The sequence below is a fragment of the Pararge aegeria genome, chromosome 26 (genome assembly GCF_905163445.1).
Source record: "Pararge aegeria chromosome 26, ilParAegt1.1, whole genome shotgun sequence".
In the NCBI taxonomy this organism is placed as follows: Eukaryota; Metazoa; Arthropoda; class Insecta; order Lepidoptera; family Nymphalidae; genus Pararge; species Pararge aegeria.
In genome coordinates, this window is record NC_053205.1 from 1,269,189 (window position 1) to 1,289,030 (window position 19,842).

A 19,842-nucleotide genomic window follows, 5' to 3' on the forward strand; every position below is an offset into this window, starting at 1 on the left:
TAAATATTACGATACGTCTGAAACTAATTTGGATGTTCACTCAAATAATAATTTTAAGTGATACGAATTATGACAAAATATCATGAATTAAATGTTACGCGGCAATATTTAATATTTATTCTTATATTGAAAAAACTATGTTTGTACAAATATTGAATAAATCATAAGTATTATTAGTACATGCGAGAGCGCACTTTGAACTCACAACGCGTGTTGAGTCCGATCTAATCGTCGTGTCACGACCAGAAAATAAAACTACGATCTCGTTTGACTGAACACGCGCCGCGTTTCAAAAGTGTGTTTCCGCCCCCAGATTAGTATTATTGAATGTGTTTTGGAAAAAAGAATGTCCATTTCTGTAAATACATTTAAAATTAACATTTAAAGGTAATTTGTAAGTTTGTAAATAAATAAATAAATGATTGAAAACTATATTGTCACATGATTGAAATATTTGACAGTTATTTTTTTGAATAGCCTAAAATTAAACTCTATTTACATTAAGGTATATCTTCAACCAGGGAGGTGCCCTGGTGAGCGCTGTGGTTGTGGTCAGTAAGAATTCCAGGGTTCGATTCCTGGTAGAAGCAATTTGGGATATTTATGAATGGCCGTGGCTAGTTACCTATCGACAAATCAAATCAAATCCTTTTATTTGCATAAAACATTGTAGGTATACATGTTTAGTCAAAATATATGACATGCAATTCTTAATTTAAACAAATTCATTTATCTAATAATTAATAAAACATCAAAATAAATAAAATCAAAATAATCGGCTGAAATGTCAAGTAAAAAAATAACTAAACTAATAATTATATTTTATTATCCAAGAACTCTTTTACCGAGTAATAGCATTTATCAACCAACCAGTCACGTAATTTTGCCTTGAATTTCAAAAATGGCAAATCTTTAGGCAATTTGTTGTAAATCAAAATCATATTAGTCAAAGAAGTGTCGCTTAGCTATTTCGCGTCCCGGTACGATTTCGCGTAGAAACCGTTTGGGGATCTGGCTTTAAAATATCTGCCATACTACCTAGCTACCACCTAGACTGTGTCAACAGTCACCACCAAGTGGTATCGTAGTCGAGGGCTACCTTGTAGTTAATTTAAAAAAAAATTAAATATATGCGTCAACGCAATCTTATTTAAGTGAAATCCCCACGTACATATCACAAAAAAAAACCTTGTTTGACGTACGTCATTTGAGAGATTCGTATAGTGTCAAAGTTTACCTTAAAAACCCATTTGACACTGACACTTTCGGATCTGGAACGTCTCGATTCAAGGAAACATAACTAATTGTTACATCAGTACTCTGTGTGTACAATATTTAAAAGAGTCGCATTCAGACTAAAATGGATCTTATGTGTGTTGTATTAAAGCTTCAAATCATTCAATGCAATCATTTGTAAAATAAAAATCCTTAGTACTGAATTTATGACTAAAGCATTTGTAATAAAGTACATTTTACTTTCACGATATGCGAAAACGTCTCTTGTATTGGCTAATGATAAGCGATTTAATGTTGTACTAAATATACTGTACTGTAGTACTGATATAAAAAATATGTTATGATTTTTCTAAACTTGATCTCGTACTCTTACGTTCCGCAATAAATAATCTACGTTATTGCGATACCTCGTCAAAATTAATCAAATAAAATTAGCGCCACAGCCAGCCACTACGTTTTATAATATTTAGATATATATATGTATATATTATAGGAGTAACTACAATTATTTACATGTGAAAATGTTAAATTAATATATAAGAAATGAATATTGTCGTCAATATTAAATATTGCCGTTTCAAATTAATACATCCTGTATATTGAAGCGCGATTTGGAAGTTGTAAAAATTGACACTAAAAAAAAAAAGTGTAAATTTTTCGAAATAGTTTTAATATAGTATATAGACATTTGCAATAAGAATTAGTTTGTATGTTTTTATGAATTAATATTAATAAAATACTTGTAATATAAAATTAAGTGTACCGAAATGGAATTCAGTGTTATTAATAATCGTATAACTGTCATAAGGCGCTGATGGATCTTAAGCCAAGCTAAGCTAAAGCAAAACTGGGTATTTCAACTTAAAATACATACAAAACTAGCTGAATTACGGACACACAGACAGCGGTGCTAGCGCATTGGGTAGGAGCGCGACTCCACTTTCCGGGGACCGAGTTCGAATCCCAGCAACGCAACTCTAACTTTTCTGAGTTATGTGCGTTTTAAGTAATTAAGATATCACTTGCTTCAACGGTGGAGGAAAACATCGTGAGGAAACCTGCATGCCTGAGAGTTTTACATAATGTTCTCGAAGGTTTGTGGTGTCCACCAATCCGCACTGAGCCAGCGTGGTGGACTACGGCCTAAACCTTTCTCATTGTGGGAGGAGACCCGTGCTCTGTAAGTGGGCCGGTAACGAGTTGATGTGATGAGGCATGCAATACGTTTCAGTCTGCTTGGAGGCTTTGTCCGTGGCTAACTACAATCCTGCCGTGCTGCTAAGCGGCTGAGCGTTCCGGTACGATGTCGCGTAGAAGCTATTATTTCTACATATAGTAACTGTAACTACGCTATTAAAGGGTTATTGATACAATTTAACTGTCATACGGCATCGTACCGGAACGCTAAATCCTCGCTAGACTTGAGGGAATACGAAAATTATGAAATCCCTAATTGCGTACGCCGGGACCGCAGTTCTCACGACGGGCCGCGGTAGTCGTCAAAGCGTTAAACGGGGCATGTAAACGTTAAATGGTGCCAGCAGCGTTAAGATGTAGTTCAATGGCTCGTTGTCAGTGTGTCCGTAAACTGTTAAGTTATTTTATATAGTGTATGTGATGGCATGTTGGCCGTCAGCGCTATATTTACGTGACATAAATGTTTTGAGTTATAATATATAACTGCACGTGTAGTATTTTGAGCTAACTGGACTTCACATCTTCCTTCGTTAGACAGTTAAACGTGAAACTTTGAAACTCTTTGGCGCAGCGGTAATATCTGTTGTATGTTAGCGTGATTCGATTTCCTGTTTGGGTTAAATTTGGGTGTTTATAACCCAAAATGCGAAGGGGGCCATGGCCTAGTGGTTAGGATGTTTTGCTTTACTTTCGGCACGGCGAGTTCGAATCCCAGCACGCACCTCGTAACTTTTCAATGTTATGCGCGTTTTAACGAATAAAATATCGCTTGCTTTAACGGTGAGAGCTCTTAATAAAGTACTTAAAGGGTGTGAAGTCCACCAATCCGCACTTGGCCAGCGTGGTGGACAACGGTCGAAACCCTTCTTATTTCAGAACCCGACCAGAGACCCGTGCCCGGTAAAAGGTTAATATAATCCAAATATTAACCCAACTGGAAATTTCTTAAATGGCTCTCTGGTTGTATTTAGTGGGAGGCTTTGGTCGCGATTCGGCGTACCGGTACGTTAAAACTGTAAGGGGTTAAAAAAAACTGTTTTGGACTGCGTTGTCACTTACTATCAGGTTTGATCGTGGTCAAGTGAACTGTAATCTTAAATTAAAAAAAGATTAGCGAACAATTCCCACAACTGAAAGATGTTTGTGTGATGAACATGAATATTTATCAGTGTTCGCTTGTGTTACCTGTATATTATAAGCATTGTGTTCCTTCATTACAGAGGAAGGACTATATGTTATACGTGTATATATTACAGTGGTGAAAGCAAAGAAATTTTTGCTTATTGCCTCACGTATATTTAGTGGGAGCGCATTCCACAATTCAATAGCTTGCACTGTAAACGAGAGTTTATAGAACTTCTGTCTTGTGAAAAGGCATGTGAAGTTTCAGCAAGCATGTGACGTGAATTATATCCCTTCAAGGGATATAAGTTTTATCTCATGCCCGTGCTAGCCGTGCTGGTAAAAAGTCAGCCTTGTATAACAATATACTGACCCATTTGTTATGTAACTATTTGTAAATAGTTTTCGTTTTTTTTTTTTTACATTTCAAATAATTGTGTATTTGACGTATTAAATATTACATTGTCTATGCTGTTTTATTTTATCTGTGCCCTCGGGATAGGATAGTATTTTTTTTTCTTTAATTGGAAAAGCAACACTTGTAGATACTAAATAGTTAACATTTAGTATCTACAAGTGTTGACTTAAAACTAATAAAAGGTTTCCACGGATAAGTTTTATATAAACAAGGGTCAGGTACCCTGATAGAACCCAGCAAAAATGCAGCAACTGTAAATATTAAAAGAATATATAGTAAATATTAAAATAATGTGTAGTTTTTCCTAAAAGAATATATAGTATTTTTGCTTTGACTTAAAGTAGGCAACAAAACTTCGCGTCACCGACGACCTCGACATGCTCTTGATGTATCGCGCCAGACTAGCGACACGTAGCATAATGGCCTGGGTACATTTAGACATATATATACACTAATACACGGTATATACGACAGCCGATTGGTGCAGTGGGCAGCGACCTTGCTTTCTGAGTCCAAGGCTGTGGATTTGATGCCCTCAACTGGAAAATGTTTGAAAGCATAAATGTTTTTCAGTGTCTGGGTGTTTATCTGTATATTATACGTATTTATGTATATTGTTCATAAAAAATATTCATCAGTTATTTTAGTATAACACAAGCTACGCACATCGCCATATAGCCAAAAATAAGATGGCGATGTGTATAACGTCATAGTATAATAGTATATTTTATAAAGTGTAAATGAAAACCGCAATAATACTACACAGGCTTTAGATATACATTATGTACTGTCTCTTGAGATTTATCTGTGAAACCGAAATCCTAATAGTTTTTGAGTAACCACCGCTAGTTTTTATAGAAAGAAATCAGCTATATCCGTAACATAACATGCGAAATTAAAAACATGTGACTCTTGTCAATTTGTTAGGTACGCATCGCGTAGCGGCACTATGCGCGTTGCGGGCTTTTAATCTGTCAATAGGGTTGTGTTAATAAGTAGGTAACATTTTGAATGTTTTGATTAGTTTGTATGGAAAAACAAATATGCTTATTTTGATATCATATTTTCACAGAGTGATTCCTTATGAAATATTCTTACGCATCATTCAATATTATTTCGTAATTCACGTTGTATAGGCGGATTTACAAAATTTTTTTTTTTTTGCTTCTAAACCTATTTATTCCGAAATCGCCCCATTTAAGTAAATTTAATATGGATCTGATGACGGTACTATCGCATGAATATGCATTGTAATATGCATATTATGCATAAATATTCATTGTTTATGCAAGACCAGTTTTAAGTGAACGAATGTTGTTATCATCAACACCTAAAATTAGTGGTAACACACATGTATGAACGCTTCATAAGTGCCCGTGATAAGTAGAAATTGAATTTTACACATCGTAGGTCCAGGAGCCGGTGCCGGAGGCCTCGGAAGCTGAGGAAGCGGAACCGGAGGAGAACGAGAGCGAGGCCGCGAAAGAGAGGGAAGCCAGAGCGCAGGCCTCCATCAAGGAGAGAGAGAGACAGGTGCAGCGGGCGCTGGCCACCAGTCTGCGGGACAGGGACAAGGAGCGAGAGTACCACAAGCGAGACGAGGCTGTACAGGTGAGTGGCTGTTTCAAGGTCAAGACGAGGTCCCCGACTTCTGACGTCATCCGGACATAGATTCACACCACGGCCTCGGGAGGCGTGCGGATTTATCAACCTCTGAAGCCACTCCAATCGTCGTCCGAGATTCACATTTTTAATTTCTTTTTGGACCCACTTCTAGTCCTTCAGGTCGCAGGTAGAAGCTAGTATACAATACAGTTTGTTAACTTGAAAACGACTTTCGAACGTGGGGCTTACGCGAATTCACAGAAAGAGAAACGATATACCGATCTCTCAAATAGTTGCAGTGGTAAAAGCGATAAAACGGATGCAAATTTTATTCCGCTATTACATTATTATACTTTCACATTTTTCATTTCTTTTTGGACCCGATTCTGCGGTCAAAGGTACGCAGTCAAAGTCGCAGGTAGAAGCTAGTATATAATTTAGTTTCTTAATTTGAAAATGACTTCAAATTTTTGAACGTGGGGCTTAAGGCAATTCACAGAAAGAGAAACGAGCGAGACGATGCTTTACTCTTTTTTGTTTTACTTTGTCACACTACACACTTTTTTTTCTTTTTTTACTAAAAGCATTCTGCGTTATTCGCCAATAGGCCGTCAGATTGAGTAACAAACATCCACACTTTCACATTGATAATATTAGTGGAATTAACTATATTAACAAAGTGCGGTATTCGCTCGCTCGTTTCTCTTTTTCTGAAAACCATGTCCAAAAGTTTTCTATTTTTTTTTTTTAATTCTTTATTTATTCGGTACTCTTCTTAACAATAAGAATGTCAGCTCCATCGTTTCCTTTACGAAAATTAGCTTAAATCTAATAGCATTCTGGCCACCTCTGAATAAGGTGCCGTCAGGATACTTCGCCAAATCCCCACATCATAAAAAAAAAAAAAACTTTTTTTTTTAAATATACATATTAATTGGTCCCGACAGGACTTGAACCTGCGACTCTCTGGCAATCGCGGCCTGAGCGCTTTCACCAATTAACCTACGGCTCTCCTACCGTCGATGCCGAAATTATTAGTATATGCCTTTCACATCAGTCTTATAGCGACTGTAGCTATAAGTAGTAGTAGGAAACGTTACTCTAGTAGGAAACGTTGCAGTTTCGATCTACTTTTTCAAAGGTCCATATTACAATGAGACACGTTTGAAACAAGAGATGACACTTTGCTTTTTTATATTTTTATAAGCGCTCAGGCCGCGATTGCCCGAGAGTCGCAGGTTCAAATCCTGTCGGTTCCTAAATTCTTTATATGCATTTTAAATTTATAAAATTGATAATTTGACGGCCGACTGGCGCAGTGGGCAGCGACCCTGCTTTCTGAGCCCAAGGCCGTGGGTTCGATTCCCACAACTGGAAAATGTTTGTGTGATGAACATGAATGTTTTTCAGTGTCTGGGTGTTTATCTTTATATTATAAGTATTTATGTATATTATTTATAAAAATATTCATCAGTCATCTTAGTACCCATAACACAAGCTACGCTTACTTTGGGGCTAGATGGCGATGTGTGTATTGTCGTAGTATTAAAAAAATTAAAAAATATATTAAATTCCTCCAAGTGTAGGTAAAAACACTAATAAAAATTATAAAAATCTTCGTCTATATTATTTCTGGAAACATTGTCGGCAGCACTTCAACGCGCTCCTGGCAGACCTTGTGCGGAACCCCGACCTGACGTGGCGCGAGGCCAAAAAGCAGCTGAAGAAAGACCACCGGTACAGTCTAGCCGACGAATTGAATAAAGACGATAAGGTAAGATCCCCGCCACACCGAACGCCCACTGCTGGGGCATCATAGCCTTCCAATGCCAACAGGATATAATTGACGTGTCCACCTGCTAAAGTCCGAGAACATGGAACAGGGGAAGTTTACCCAAGTTTATTATCTATCTCATCACCATCACATCAACCGACAGACGTCCACTGCTGGACATAGGTCTTTTGTAGGGAGTTCCAAGTTCCACGATTCTGAGCCGCTTGGATCCAACGGCTACCTGCGACGCGCTTAATGTCGTCTGTCCACCTCGTTGGGGGTCGACCAACGCTGCGCTTACCAGTACGGGGCTGCCATTCCAGCACCTTGGGACCCCAACGTCCATCCTTTCTCCGAACTATGTGCCCGGCCCATTGCCACTTAAGCTTCGCGACTCGTTGAGCTATGTCGGTAACTTTGGTTCTTCTACGAATCTCCACATTTCTGATTCGATCGCGTAGAGATACTCCGAGCATAGCTCTCTCCATCGCCCGCTGAGTGACTCTAAGCCTTCTTATGAGGCCCATAAGAAGGCTTTATCTATCTATCTTAATATATATAATTCTACTGTGCGTGTGTATGTCACGGAACTCCTCCTAAACGGCTGGACCGATTTGAATGATTTTTTTTTGTATGCGTTTGGGTGGCATCCTGGATGGTTTAGATTCACAAATCGGCCCGAAAAATGGCGCTGTATCTAGGTTTATCTCTACTGCAACTAAACGGCTGATTTGAAAAATTCTTGCAGTGTTGGATAGCCCATTTATCGAAGAAGGCTATAAAGTATATACTGAGACTAATATGAGCATAGCATAAAAGAAAAACAGATCAAAATCAGGGTTTTTTTCTTTCTTTTGAGAGCTCACGTTACGTGCGCTGCGTAAACGGTTACAGTTTTGATAAAATCACGTATGATTTTTTTTTCCCTTTATAAGTTCTAAAGAAAGCCTGATACAGCATATGTCTCTCTTTTAAGGTTGACGTTTAAGCGGACTACGTCGCCAGGGACCTCTAGTATTCTATATATATATAAAAGAGAAAGTGTGTGGGTATGTTCCGTATAGGCTCCGAAACGGCTGGACCTATTTCAACGAAACTTTCAAGGAATCTCCGGATTGATCTGGCGAGTGATCCTGTAAAGTTTGGTGTCGATCGGTGCACTCCTGTTTTTGAACTGTCAAAATGTCAAATACAGCGTTTATTTACTATGATGATATTCTATTGTTGGGTGTACATGGGTGTAGGTAATGATCTTCATCCGCTCGAGAAGCGAGAATGAATACGGAGAGAAATAAATGATTTAATATATTATGAGACTTAAATAAAAAAAAATTAAGATGTAAGTTTAATGTTTAAATAAAATAAAGCAAAAACTAGCCCGGCGAAGCGGGCTGGGTACGCTAGTTACACATATTTTGTTTGGGTACTATTTCCACTTGTGCGACACAATACTCTGAGATTCGTTAAAGCTGAACTAAATTTATATCCTTTCCCCGGGGAGAAAATTCGCTTGATGTCGTCTGTCCACCAGTGGCGTGCACTTCATATATGCACAAGAGCACTGCCTTTCCTATAATGTTTATATAACTCGCAAATGCGAAGGATTTTTCCATTTCATGCCATAATTTTTCTTTATGCATACCCTCGTCAAAAATCCTGCGCCCGCCACTGCTGTTCTCCACGGGGGTCGACCAACGGCACAGAATTAAGAACATACAGAAGCCGCGGAACAGTACACGACTAATATTAAAGCATTAAAAACCACTCCACTTTAGTAGAGTTTCTCGAACAGGCGGTTAGAGTCATTATCATCAAATAAACACATTACCGGCCCACTACATAGCACATGTCCCCTCCCGAAATGAGAAGGGGTTAAGGCCGTAGTCCACCACGCTGGCCCAGTGCGGATTGGTGGACACCACACACCTTCGAGAACATTATGTAAAACTCTCAGGCATGCAGGTTTCCTCACGATGTTTTCCTTCACCGTTGAAGCCAGTGATGTTTTAATTACTTAAAGCGCACATAACTTAGAAAAGTAAGAGGTGCGTGCTGGGATTCGAAATCGGCCCCCCGAAAGTGAAGTCGAGCACCTACCCAATGCGCTGTCACCGCGGGTAGTCACTTCACTTCATTGTCTTATAGTTATCCATAAATTATGTAGTTCCATCTAGTTAGTATAAGTGGCCCTGCCGTACAAACAAGATGTAAAATAAATAAATAAATTGCGAAGCTTCTATAAGTTTTTTTTATAATTTTTATTAGTGTGAAATTGATAATTCCTCCAAGTGTAGGTACACAATCAATCAGTTTATCAAGTTAAGTTTATCAGTCAATATCAATTTTTATAAATTTAAAATGTATTCTGTAATTCTGTAAGTATGCCTATTTCTTTAAGTTCGACACGAGGGGTTGCAAATTGCAACCCTAACCCCACATTCAGCCATTATTGCAACTTGCAATAATGGCTGAATGTGGGTTCTGAATGTTCTCAATTCTACGTCCCGATGTCCCGCAGGAGCGGTTGTTCAGCCAGCACGTTGGCGCGCTGGCCAGCAAACGGCGCGACAAGCTGCGGGCGATACTGGCCGAGCTGGGCGTTGGCTGCACGGCGCACTGGCGCGACGTGCGCAAACAGCTGGCGGAGCACGCCACCGCGCCCACGTACCGGAACGCGCCGCAGGTACGACGCTCGCGTAAAATTACGCTGTGGTTGTCACCGCGTAATTTTTCTTATTTTACCTTAAATAATAATACATATACTACGACAGTACACACTTTGGTTGTCACCGCGTATTTTTTTTTTTTTTTTCAATTAATAATAATAAACAAATACACTACGGCAATACACACATCACCACCTAGCCCCAAAGTAAGCGTAGCTTGTGTTCTAGGTGCTAAGACGACTGATGAATATTTTTATTATATACATAAAAATTTATAATTATACACAGAAAAACATTCATGCTCATCACACAAACATACTCCAGTAGTGGGAATCGAACCCAAGGCTTTGGACTTAAAAAGCTGGGTCGCTGCAAACTGCGCCAAACGGCCGTCAATTACGCTACAAGTTGGCCCAGTTTCTATTAAGCGATTTCTGCGCGACATCGGTAGCGTCGGTAGGGTGGTAACCAGCTACGGCCGAAACCTCCCACCAGACCAGAGCAGAGAAAAATTTCAAATTAGATCAGAAAATAAATATCACATATAATAATATAAGTTCCGAATCGAAGCCGGGACCTCCTAAGTAAATTCAGAGCGATCACCGTTGCGCTAGCGAGGTCGTCAAATTATTATGGTATGAAAAAGTGGTTGCATGGAAGTTTCTCGTCAGATGCACAGATGTTTTGGTTGTCACCGCGTAATCTCATGATATCATTGCAGTAATTACTGTTAGCATTGATCTCAGCAAAGAGTCGTGGCATAAAAGTTTTTTATCACCACGAGTACCATATTAGCCTAACGGCTCACTACTCGCTTTTATCTCGCCTAACTTAGACACAGCCCGTGACTATTACATTACATAACTGTGTCGATGTATCCGACAGGAAAAAATATTTAAATCATTTAAAAAAAAATATTTTAGAAGAAGAAGAAACACTTTATTGCGCCTATAACATACAGGAAAAAAAAAATTAGGAGTATACAGTACACAATGTAGACATGCAACGGCGGCCTTATTGCTGCAAGCATCTTACAGCCAACCTTTGTAGACAGGCCTCACAGCAAGAGAACGGGATAGTACCAAGAGTGTTTTAATATATACATAAATACCAAAATGTATAGATACAAATACATACATAATTTAAATAAATATAACATAAATAATATATATAAGTAGATTTTAATACATAATTTACAAACAAAATATTTAATGACTGAATGAATGAATGAATATACTTTTATTGCACACCACAAATAGTACATAAAAAGAAAAGTATATAACAAAACAACGTATACAATTTGGCGGCCCGACCGGCAACCAATGGCGAAGAAACCTAAAAATTTTTTGTTGGTGCATATACCCATAAAATAAATATATATAAACCAATATTTTTAACTAAAGACAAATAAATAAATAAGTAAATACCAATACAAATATTAAATTTTATTATTTAAAAATATTATAATAAATTCAATATTAAATAAAATAAATAGCCCGATTTTACGCCCACTGTCCATCGCTACGCCAGCTTCATTCGTTGTTCCTACCCGCCTAATTAGAAGTTTCTTAAGAAAAATTTGAACTCAAAATAAACAGGGCTACCAATTTTACAGATGGAGCGAGAATTCCGCGACTACCAGCGTGACAAACAGAGCGCCGCAAAGACCGCGCTCCGCCAGCTGCTACTCGAGACACGTTCCATAACGCACCGCTCCATGGCCGCCGTGCGAGAGAGCCCGGCGGCGATGACCTCCGTACAGGACACTTTAAAACACGACGCCAGGTATGTAATCTAGCGTATCGCTCCATGAGCGATACACAGAAATAATAAATCGCTCCATAGGATCTTTGGTAGCATTAGCAGAGACTACACAGACTTTTTATTTTGTCGAGCACTTTTAAAGACACTTTCACTTAACGCTCTTGCTCTATGCTTGGTAGAGAACAAGGCGGCGCTGATCAAGGTACAGGACACTTTGAAACACGATGCCTGGTACATAAGATGTCTGATAGTTTTTCATAAGAGCTTTAAAAGAGTAAGATATACGTTCTATAACGCACTGCTTGACGCGTGAGAGAAAGTCAGGTGGCGATGACATCCGTACTGGAACTAAACGTCAGATATGAAACAACTCCATAAGCGACACACGGACTTAATGCATCGCTCCATAAGTCTTATCAGACCTTTAAAGGCAAATTTTCGTCGATTCCGACTAAAGACACGTAACGCACAACTCCGTGCGTCGTACAATACTAGGTGGTGATGAAACTCGCATCATTATGCGATTGTTATAGAACGTATCTCGTATTGTAGAGACTAATGAAACAGCCTGGTAAAGAAAGCTGGTAGCGTCAGCGTGTTGCTGAGCAGAGCGTCCGCGCATTTAACGCATCGCTACATGAGCGTCTTACTGAAATAACGTGTCGCTTCATGACCGTCTTAATCAAATAACGAGTCGCTCCATGAGTATATTACTCAAATAACGCTTGCTCCATGAGCGTCTCGCGTATGTAATGCACCATTCCATGAGAGTCTTGATCAAATAACGCGTCGCTCCAGTAGTGTCTTATTGAAATAACGCGACGCTCTATGAGCCTCTTACACAAATATCGCGTCGATCCAAGAGTATCTTATTGAGATAACGCACTGCTCCATGAGCGTCTTACTCAAATAACGCACCGCTCCATGAGCGTCTCGCGCGTATAACGCACCCCACTGACGCGGCCGCTGCCCGCAGGTACGCGGCGCTGGATCACATCCCCGAGGAGCGACAGCAGATCATCACGGCGTACCTCGAGGAGTTGGAGAAGAAGGGCCCGCCGCCGCCGCCCACCGCCACCGAGCCGTCGCGCCGCTCTAAGCAGTGACAGGTGAGTGGCGGGCTCCGGCTGTGGCTTTTTGGCATTTTTATTATTAACTACTGAAGCGCTTGATAGCCAGTGGCGTACACAGGATTTTTGACCAGGGTATGTATAAAGCCGGTACATGGCATAAAATGGAAAAAGTCCCCTCCAATACGACTTACATAAAATAATTTGGGTATGCAGTGCTTTTGTGCATGTATGAAATGCACGCTACTGTTGATAGCTCAGTGTTCGAGTGAGTTCTACGACTTATCTCCGGCACCCACCTCGGAGTTAAAGAGTTAAAATGCATAAATCTTATATATATATTTCTTGTGTGCGTGTGTATGTCACTGAACTCCTCCTAAACGGCTGGACCGATTTGAATGAATATTTTGGTATGCGTTTGGGTGGCACCCTGGATGGTTTAGATTCACAAATCAGCCCGACAGATGGCGCTGGGGTCCGCTAGTAAATATATATATTTTTGATATGAAACATCTATAATAATAATAATTTATTTATTTCATATATAAAAATGTATACAGCAGGAATCTCCTAATAGACACAGTGATACTCTATTGATACTATAGGCAGAGGTTAAACCTGATTGTTGGCGTGGCGATACAGGCCGCTACATGATGGAATATATGTTCCTAATATTAAGGATTACATGTATGATAAAAAATCTTGGGTATGAATTGCTCTTACTTCATAGCTCAACGTTAACTAGACTGTGAGATGGTGATAACAAAAAAAAACCTGGCTAAGTTTGTTGTGGGCTCTTCTTAGAGCAGGGCGCGTTTGGAACCCTCGTAGCTTTAGTTTTAAGTTAACGAATGCAGTTATCACCATCACTAACATTAGTGTAACATGTTAAATGTACGCTTGAGCTATGAACGCTTCGTAAGTGCCTGTGATAAGGTCTACATGAATAAAACATTTTTGACTTTGAATTTTGAATTATACGTAGTTAAGTTGTCGCGATTTCAAATAAATTTTTAAATTTAGATTTTTTTGTATGTAATGAAAATGCATATTTACGTAATAAATTGTCATTATCTTATGGAACAAATTTGTGATGCATTATTTTTTCTATCCTGTCGGTATCTGTTAATTTATGCATATAACTATTATACATATAGATTTCGATACTTCACATCTGTCAGGCGCCTTATGACGGCTCACACATTTTTTGCATAGGACTTCAGATTCACTTTCATTTCAAGGTCGCAATTCGTTAAGCTAGTTCTTACGCGGATCTCCTCATTCCTGCTTTGATCACGTATGGACACTCCTAGCATAGCTATCCACCAGAGAGGAGACCACGTTCCGGAAACGTGGTCTCCTCTCACAATGAGAAGGGGTTGAGGAAGTAGTCCACCACGCTGGACCAGTGCGGATTCGTGAACTCAGACAGGCATGCAGAATTTCTCACCGTTGAAGCAAGTGATATGGGATTGGGATTCGAACTCGGCCCCCGAAAGTGAAGTCGAGCTCCTACCCCACTGCGCTATCACCGCTACAACTATAATATTAGTATGCGTATTAATTCTTTTTTTTTCTTTTAATTTCCAGTCAGTTGCAGGCGCGCGCGATTTCTTCGCATCGGCGTCTGTAAGCAAAATTCCCTTAGATATAAATTTGTGATAAATAAAACAAGCAACCTTGCAGTTAAATACGAATATTGTCTTTTATTTTTACCCTCAACCTATGTCGATGGTCTATGGTCTATGGTCTATGGATGGCAAAATGGTCATCATCGAGCCCGGAGATCGGTGACGATATCGTAAAGGGCCCGCGGTCCCACTGATTTCACCTACTAGACACTGGTAGGACCACAGCTGTATACCATTGCACGTGGTCTCAGAGAAAAAAAAACATATGCAAAGAAACCACATTTCTGCAGATCCATGTTACCATCTCCTACATCGTGGAGTTATTAAGCCAGATTCTACAACAATAAAACTAAGAGTAGTTTTTGCGATTTGAACATCAGGCTACAGCCTTAACTATCACATGAAAGCTGTACCCAAGAACAATGGCGAAAAAACTGTCGATAGAATTTGTGAGCGTCTACAAATGTGATTAATACAGATTCAGATAAAATGTTTTGCTTACATTTTTTTAAATGATGCTTATGGCTCTATGATCTGGAAACAAAACTATTTTTTATTAAGAGCTGAATTGACTAGTCTAAAGAATATTATAATCTGTGAGCGCCAGCCATTGGCGCTGATTTTTCCCAGTAACTTCAGAAATATAAAACATTTTGGTTTATTGGTCAAGTGCCTATTCTGTGGTCAAGTTTAATTCTTATTATTTTTTTTTTAATCAAGGAAACTTTTTACATGGAGAAAAAATTGGAATTTTAAAAATAATAAATAGGATCAGGAAATCAAATATTTATTAATCTGAGGTGCTGACATAGATAATCAATGTTCCAGTTTTCTTAGGTTTGCCTGATGAATTTTTTTTTTTATAAAACCCAAAGAGTATGTAAACATGTTAGAAAGTTCATAAAACCACGGTTTCTAGGTGTGTAAAGATGCATAACTAATGAGATCTCACATGAAAATATAATGAACATTTGACTTCTATATTCATTATGTTCACGTAGTCTGAAATTACAAACTCTAAATATGCATTCCAATATTTTTTATCCGATTTTAAGCACTTATCTGAACCGTATATTTTTGACAATCCAAAGAATATCTAAACCATACGTTATTGTTTAGATATTCTTTATATGACAAAAATTGAAATTTTTGAAACCAAAGATAATACATTACAACTTCAAACACATACAACTAATTTTTCATTAAAGACACAAGAAAAAAATACAAATTTATTTGGGAGTTCGCCATTGTTCTTCACAACAAGACTGTTGTAAATTCTGTTCGTTATTAATTTGGAGACAATAATAAAGTTAGAAGGGAAACGAACCCTGTTGTAAAAAGAAGCACACAAAAAATTTAACTGTTTTTGTTATCATCTTCAATTAGAGCTATAATTTGAGCAATTATCCGTTATCGTTATATTTCGTATTATTTTGCTCGCTGAAACTAAAATACAGGACGCCCTCAAACCCTCAAATCGGGGAAAAATTTGTTTTTCTTCTGTCTATACTAGCCGCGAAGTAATCATGTCGTCGGCATTAGACATTATGTGCAAAAGTCAAATGTTTCTAAACGTTACAAATAAAATGAAACAACGAAAACAAATTCAATAAATCTTTTATTTCTATTTGGCAAATACATAGTTTTTTATTTAATAAAAACTTGTTTAAAGTTACGTTACATTTAATAAATAAATATACTATGTTTATTTTTCAGAAATTCCTTGGATAGTGTTAGTTTCCCTGGGATAGAAAGTAGTATATTACTTTCACAACAAACTCTGACAAAAATCAAGCTGATTGGTAGCTCATTTAGGGCGTAACAGTAGGACAAACAAACAAACACTTAAATAATATGAAAGAATATAGGTATCGCGAGTATTCTTTTCGCGCTTACTTTATAGTAGCTTGCAATTTATAATTGTTGCGAAATGTTTGAAAACAGTTACGTTCTCAGTCTTTTTTTTTTAATACTAGTTTTGTAACCATTTAATTACTGAATATCACCAGCTTCATTCGATATTAATAGGAATTAAATATTATATAAGAATGAGACAAATTTAAATTTTATTTGTAATGAATTTTATTAAATTCTGAATTGGCGACACTGAGGTCTAAATAATGAGTTGTCTTTGACCAATTGGCACATGACTGAAGCGTGCCCGCGCGCACAGCGCAGTCTTTCGTTCCCCATCTTGTGAAGTTGACTGTGCGCTCGATTAAGTTTGATATTTCTTTTTCTTGACTCTGCTTTGCTTTTGAACTATTTTTGATTACTATTACGTTAATCTGGGCTCTTCTATTTTGGAAATTGATTTAAACATAGTAATTTGGACTCGACCTTTTTGTTTGTTGTTATTTATTACGAACCTTTATTGCCCGTAACGCAAGTGCAATATCGCGTCGCAGAAGCACTTGGAATCGGCAAAAAAAACTATTCGAAACATCTTGAAGGAAAAGTTTGGGCCTTCAAGTACTGAAGATAATGTATTACATACGCCTAAAAAGAGGAAGAAAAGCAAGCCTGTAACCGGCATTGATACATTTGACGCAGACGCTATTCGAAACCACGTGTACGATTATTACACAAGAAGTGAATACCCAACTGTGAGTAAATTCCTGATATCACTACGAGAGGCTGGTCTTTTAGTGGCAGTTCCACATCTTTCATACAAATAATGAAGCAAATTGGTTTCAAATACAAGAAAACCGACACGAGAAAAATTATGATGGAAAGATATGATTTAATTTTACACAGAGTATCATTTTTGAGGGAGATGAACAAAATCACAAATTGGGACAGTGTAATTATTATTGATGAGACTTGGCTTTAGTCGAACCATACTGTGCCGCAGTCGTGGACGGACGATACCAGGGCATCTTGCTCAAAAGTGCCGATGGGAAAAGGTGGTCGCCTAATTAGGATCTGCCACGCCGGGTCAGCCGGGGGAGGTTTTGTGAATGATGCCTTACTCGCATTCGAGTCTAAAAGTAAAAAGAATATCATGAAGAAATGGATGCAAATAAATTCACAGACTGGTGTACCAACCTGTTAACAAACCTCCCCGAACAGTGTATAATTATTATGGACAATGCATCATACCATTCAGTACAAATCGATAAAGCACCTAATCAAGCACGCAAAAAGGCTGATTTAGTAGCATGTCTACAGAGACAAGGCGTTGAAGCTGACGTTAACATGTTGAAAGCTAAATTGCTGAGACAGGTAAAAGAAAATAAACCTGCAAAATTAAAATATAAAATTAATGAATTGGCACTTCAGCATGGACACAGAGTGATAAGAACGCCGCCGTACCATTGTCAGTACAATGCTATTGAGATGATTTGGGCTCAAGTTAAGGATACGCAGCACGCCACAATACAAAGCCGCCATTCTCCACAAATAAAATGATGACATTGTTGAAAGAAGCTTGTGCCTCAATTAAAAAAGAAGACTGGGTAAAAGTGGTAGAAAAAACTCGAAAAATAATAAAAGAAGATTACAACAGAGATGATTGGGATTACATCAAATGAAATAATTATATTTACATTTAATTACATTTTGAATAAAAAATATTTTTTACTGTAACTAAAAATATTAAATAAAGACAAGTTGACCATTCGTACCATTGTATTATTTAAAAATTCCCCCAGTATTATAATTTAAGAAAAATTTTCCTAATTAGAACTTTAATCCAATGCACTTCAAAATACATAATCATATCTATCAAATACTGATGCAACTAATACAAATTCAAATACTGATACTTGAATCGATTGATCGTGAGTGTCGAGTACCGAGTCGTATGGTGACATAACTAGTTACGTCGCGATGACAAATATCAAAACGGGCCTATTACTTTTTTACGACTAGTGAAAATTTATAAATTTATAATCAAAACAAACAAAATGATCCTTATCGAGCAAACTTCGGCGCTGCTTTTGCAGAGTTAGCCTGGCCACTGCTGGTGTACCAATAACGGACGAAACCCGGCGAATAGGCGTTTGGTTGTGTACGCTCAAATATTATAAATAAATTCCCACAGAAAAGCTAAAAGTAAGGAATGAAAACTTTCACTGTTTAAGCATGATACGAAGTCTAATTAGGTATGAAATTGGTGTCTTTCCAAGAGTATCTCTGGTAATTTTATTAAAAAAAAAACAAATATGGGGAGAAATTAAAAATTCGATAAAATTCTTAAATTCTTTATTCATGTACGCCTATCACAGGTGCTTAATAACTACATAACTATATTTATTAATTTAAGATAACTACATTTTTTAATTTAAGCCTAATGCTAGGAGGTTTTCATTCCATTCCATTTTCTTATTAAATTTTAATCTTTTGTTAACTCATGGACCCATTTAAAGTATTGCACAAATTGTGACCAGCATCCCTGTAACAGTAAAAAATTGTTGTAGAATAATTAAAAACATAGCAGATTAATAGGACAAAACACTATGTTTAACCCTTGAACACATATACTCATAATATATGCCTTTGTCCACAGTCTTTTGACAAGATCCTGCTGCAGTGCCCAACCTTCTAGCAGACCTTGGTTTACTCATTGAAGTCTCTGTGAACAGAGTCCTTATGTGATAGAGCTTTCCAACTCGGCTCTAATTGTGAACAAAGTGATTTGCTGTTATCTGTTGAAGAATTCCATCCTCTATCTATAAAAAACTTCATCAGATAATATAAATGAGACCAACTTGATCTTATTATAATTCTTGGAATGAATATAACCAGGTTGCTCTTCTAATAATTTAAAATGACATTGTGAGATGGCGATAACAAAAAAAAAAAAAAAAACACCCGGCTAAGTTTGTTGTGGGCTTCTTCTTAGACCGGGACGCGTTTGGAACCCTCGTAGCTTTAGTTTTAAGTTTACGAATGTGGTTATCGCCATCAACTCACTACCGTGTAATTCTTATGTACGCATCAAAAGTGCCACCTGTGGGCCTACTTGAATAAAGATATTTTTGACTTTGACTTTGACTTTGACTTTATAAAAAGGGTAAAAATAAGGTTTGGATTTACAAAATGAACTTTGCTATTTAAAGAAAAAATGATATCCCCCTGCTTTTATTAGAAGCCAGCTGAAAAGTGTGTTCATTTTTTACATGTATTCATTTGTAAACTAAATTACTGTAAATAAAAATCATAATTCAGTGTCTTATCTTTATTGCCTTATATTATTTGTCTCCTCCTCTATGTATATAAAAATGAATCCCTATATCACTTGGTCACGCCATCTCGCGTGAACGGCTGGACCAATTTCACTTCTTTTTATTTTGTTGTGTTTGTTACTGTCAGGAGAAGGTTCTTATGACAGAAAAAATTTAAAAACTTGCGCGGA

General features: G+C 37.7%; 1 protein-coding gene across 4 annotated transcripts in view; it reads left to right on the forward strand.

Moving 5' to 3' along the window:
- The window catches only part of LOC120635349 (transcription elongation regulator 1), a 68,182-nt gene extending 53,633 nt beyond the window's left edge, over positions 1–14,549 (forward strand). For all 4 annotated transcript variants that reach the window (XM_039906331.1, XM_039906333.1, XM_039906334.1 and 1 more), the window contains exons 19-24: positions 5,384–5,584; positions 7,230–7,352; positions 9,871–10,035; positions 11,634–11,803; positions 12,759–12,891; positions 14,443–14,549. In XM_039906331.1, coding sequence (XP_039762265.1) covers positions 5,384–5,584; positions 7,230–7,352; positions 9,871–10,035; positions 11,634–11,803; positions 12,759–12,888 — 789 coding nt within the window. In that variant the 3' untranslated portion in view covers positions 12,889–12,891; positions 14,443–14,549. The remainder of the gene's footprint in view (positions 1–5,383; positions 5,585–7,229; positions 7,353–9,870; positions 10,036–11,633; positions 11,804–12,758; positions 12,892–14,442) is intronic.
- Positions 14,550–19,842: the final 5,293 nt, after the last annotated feature.